This window comes from Mus caroli, chromosome 1 (assembly GCF_900094665.2).
Source record: "Mus caroli chromosome 1, CAROLI_EIJ_v1.1, whole genome shotgun sequence".
Classification (NCBI taxonomy): Eukaryota; Metazoa; Chordata; class Mammalia; order Rodentia; family Muridae; genus Mus; species Mus caroli.
The window spans coordinates 142,410,478-142,413,913 of NC_034570.1; the positions used below are offsets into that span (position 1 = coordinate 142,410,478).

Consider the following 3,436-nt stretch of genomic DNA (forward strand, 5'->3'; position numbering starts at 1 on the left):
TCCTCTCCTCTCCTCTCCTCTTCTCTTCTCTTCTCTCCTCTTTCTTCGAGACAGGGGTTCTCTCTGTAACAGAGCCCTGACTGTCCTGGACTTGCTTTGTAGACCAGGCTGGCTTGCCTGCCTCTCCTTTCAAGTACTGGGATGAAAGGTGTGAGCCACCATCCCAGGCCTGAGGTGTAGGGGTTTTGAAGAGAGACTTGGTTTCCCATGCGTTTCTCAGAATTGATTTTGAAGAAATAGTTAAACATTCCCGTGTGTGCTGTGTACGTGTAGAATTGAGCCCTGCTATTGGGCAGCTACTGTATTATTGAACTAGACCCATAGCCCCCAAGTCCTCTCAGGGCCACTAAAATTTTCTAGACCGACAGAACATATCTTCTCACTCAGCGTGATGAAGTGAATGCCTTCTAGGTTGTAGAACTGTGCTACGGGCCGAGGATACAAGAAGATGCCAGAAGTGGACTCCACCCTCTAGGGGGCACTGTTCAAGGAAGGGTACTCTGAGAAGCAAGTATCAGGGTTCATTTACCCACCCTTCCTCCCTAGGGAGTGCCAGGCATGGAAACTGGCCACTCTCACATTTTAAGAGAACATTAGAGAGCACATAGTACGTCTTGGTGGCAGGTGCCAGTGAGGACTTCCTGGAGGAGGTGACCTTGTGAAGGGCGAAATGATTTTTCTCTAAAAGAGTATGACAGAAAACAAAAAGGTGATAAGGATTGTGGGAATAACTTAAAGTGTGGGGAACCAAACATACAGCTAGACACGTGCCAGCCCTTACAGGGAGCCAGAGAGAGGCAAAGGAGGCCACAACATGCAAATGACAGGGTTTTTGTTGTTGTTGTTGTTTATTTTTTATTTTTTAAGGAGAAGATGACATGATGAGAAGCAGGAGAGAAGCACTCCTGGAAGTCAGTGGGAGGGGATGCTATGCAAAGAATAGCAATGAATAGAATGCCAAGAGCAACCAGTGTTACCACCAGCAACCAATGTTAAAGGACAATTACCAGTAGATAAGCTATATGCTGATGCCCAAGATGGCATTAGTGACCTTTGTCACTGGGTTTCAGGAGCTGGTGGGGCAGGAATAAGACTGCAGCGAGAAAAGCAATAGACTGTGAAGTCAGCAAATACTGCTCAGCTTTGCCACGGAGGAAGAGACTTTGGGGAGTCGGAGCCTGCAAGAGGCACATGACAGGGAGCTCTGTGCGGGTCTTTGGAGATTCTTCCAACAGTAGGGGGCTGAGGAAGATGTGTTGGCTGTCTGTGTCTCTCTGGACGAGTAGACTATACCAGTGGGAAGGAAATGCTGGGCTGGCGATAGGATTGAGAGGAGATGAAACCCATTTCCCTGCCATCTTGTTATCCTGTGGCTGTCCCCAGATACTTTTGCAGAAGTGTTTGAAACACAAGACTCATGCTTTGAAACTACCTGTGTTCCCATTATTTCTCCAGCTTCCAGCGAGAAGAACTCTCAGCCCTTTGTGCTCCTACCTAAGGCATTCCCAGTGTACCTGTGGCAGCCTTACCTCAGGCATGGCTACTTCTGTTTCCATGAGGCCGCCGAACAGCAGAAGTTCACTGCTCTTCTCAATGCCTGCATCAGACACCTGAACCACGGTAGGCTCAGCTGCTCTCTGCCCTAACGGTCACCTTTTCTGAACTGCTTTGGTCAGTCAACTGTGGCCATAATTCTTAAAGCCTAAGAGGACATTGCCATAGGGAAAGAAAGTGGGGCTATGAACAGCAAGCTTTGGGCACAAGGAGCTCAGTGGACAGTTCTGTGGTAGCTGGTGAAGGCCTGTTCTAGAGGACTCCCTGGTTATTCATTATCCTGGCCGCTCCATCATTAGTATAATCCTTCCTACCTCTTTCTCCTGGTGTTTTTATTTTGTTTGTTTATTTGGGGGATTGCTTGATTTTGACTACAGGATCTTGCTAGGAAATACTAGCTGGTCTTATTCTCACTATACAGCAGCTGGTCTAGAACTCATAGTAAACCTCCTGCCTCAGCCTCTTGAGCACTGGGATATTGAGCATGTAGCACCATGCCCACCTTTCCTGGTGCTTTTAATTATTTGCCAGCAAGAATGTGCCAGTGGACCCTTTATGTCACTTTTCATTTATTGCATTGTGTATTTCTGTGTAGCAGATACCCACTAAAGATCAGTGGCATGGTTCAGCTGATGGTAATCTAATACTTGTTATTCAATCAGCAATCCTGTTGGTTAGCTTCCTATCACTGTAGCAAACGACGTTTATGCTAACATTATTTATTTTGGTGATTGTTGTCTGTGGTTGGTTGGCTCTGTTGCTCTGGGCCTGTGATGAGGCTGCGAATCTCAGCAAGAGGGAAATGACAGAAGAGGGAGTGAGGGTTCCATAATCTGCTTCAAGACAGATGCTCAATCATCTTAAAGACCTCTGACCATGCTGCATATGTCGAAGATTCTATTACAAGCACAAAGCTGGGAACCAAGCCTAGAACTCGGAGCCCTTAGGAGGACTTACTCAGACCACAGAGGCAGTTCTTAAAACCTGAAGGGATGTAAGAATCCTGGGGGAAACCTGATCGAAAGCTGGGAAGATAGCTCAGTGATGATGAGTGCTTTCCACTCTCCGAAAGGACTAGAGTTGAGTGAACACCCAGGTTGGGGAAGCACACAACTGCCTGTTACTCAGCTACAGGAAGGTCAGAGACCCTCCTCTGGGACCTCTGTGGACACCTGCATTTATGTGCACAGACCCCCACACAGACACGTGCACATAATGTAAAAGAAAACTTAACTAAAGCACAGGAGCCTGGGTACTGCCCTCAGACAGTCTAGTTCACTGTGATTGGCAGGACGTGGGATTTGCTTCCTAACAAACTTCCAAGTGATGTCACCCGGCACCCTCGAAGTAGCACAGCTTTAGATAGCATTATTTTGCTTTTAGGTGTGGATTTACTTATCTGTCTGTAAATAACATTTTTTAAAGTGTTTTTCATTCCAATGTCTCGCCTTTTGACATTTTTACATGAATGTAGGTTTGTCTGGGCTTGCAGATAACTGAACTGTATCCCTGGGAACGACAGGCAGTCACATGTCACAGAGGGGCTTAGTCTATGCCAACCCTGAATGGGTGTACAAAGCATGCAAAGTTCCTCCCTTGGGGGAGTCTAAATGCAAACGGAATGGAAGATCAAGCTCACCCACACATTCTAACTTGATAGCTAGCAAAGTTAGCGTGTTAAAGGGTAACTAGAAATCTCGGCCAAGTGAAGAAGCGTGTACAGATGATCCCAGCTCTGAAATAGCTTAACTTCAGGATTTCCCAGATCATGATGGTGCAAGAGTAGTACCTGTTGGGGCTGGCTGTGTGCACTGTGATGCCCTGTGTCAGGGCTGGCTGTGTGCACTGTGATGCTCTCTGTCAGGGCTGGCTGTGTGCACTG

The 3,436-nt window shown here is 47.1% G+C and overlaps 1 protein-coding gene across 3 annotated transcripts in view; it reads left to right on the forward strand.

Moving 5' to 3' along the window:
* Positions 1-3,436, forward strand: part of Niban1 (niban apoptosis regulator 1) — a 152,175-nt gene that overhangs the window by 76,912 nt on the left and 71,827 nt on the right. For all 3 annotated transcript variants that reach the window (XM_021168396.2, XM_021168405.2, XM_029478902.1), the window contains exon 5: positions 1,456-1,620. In XM_021168396.2, coding sequence (XP_021024055.1) covers positions 1,456-1,620 — 165 coding nt within the window. The remainder of the gene's footprint in view (positions 1-1,455; positions 1,621-3,436) is intronic.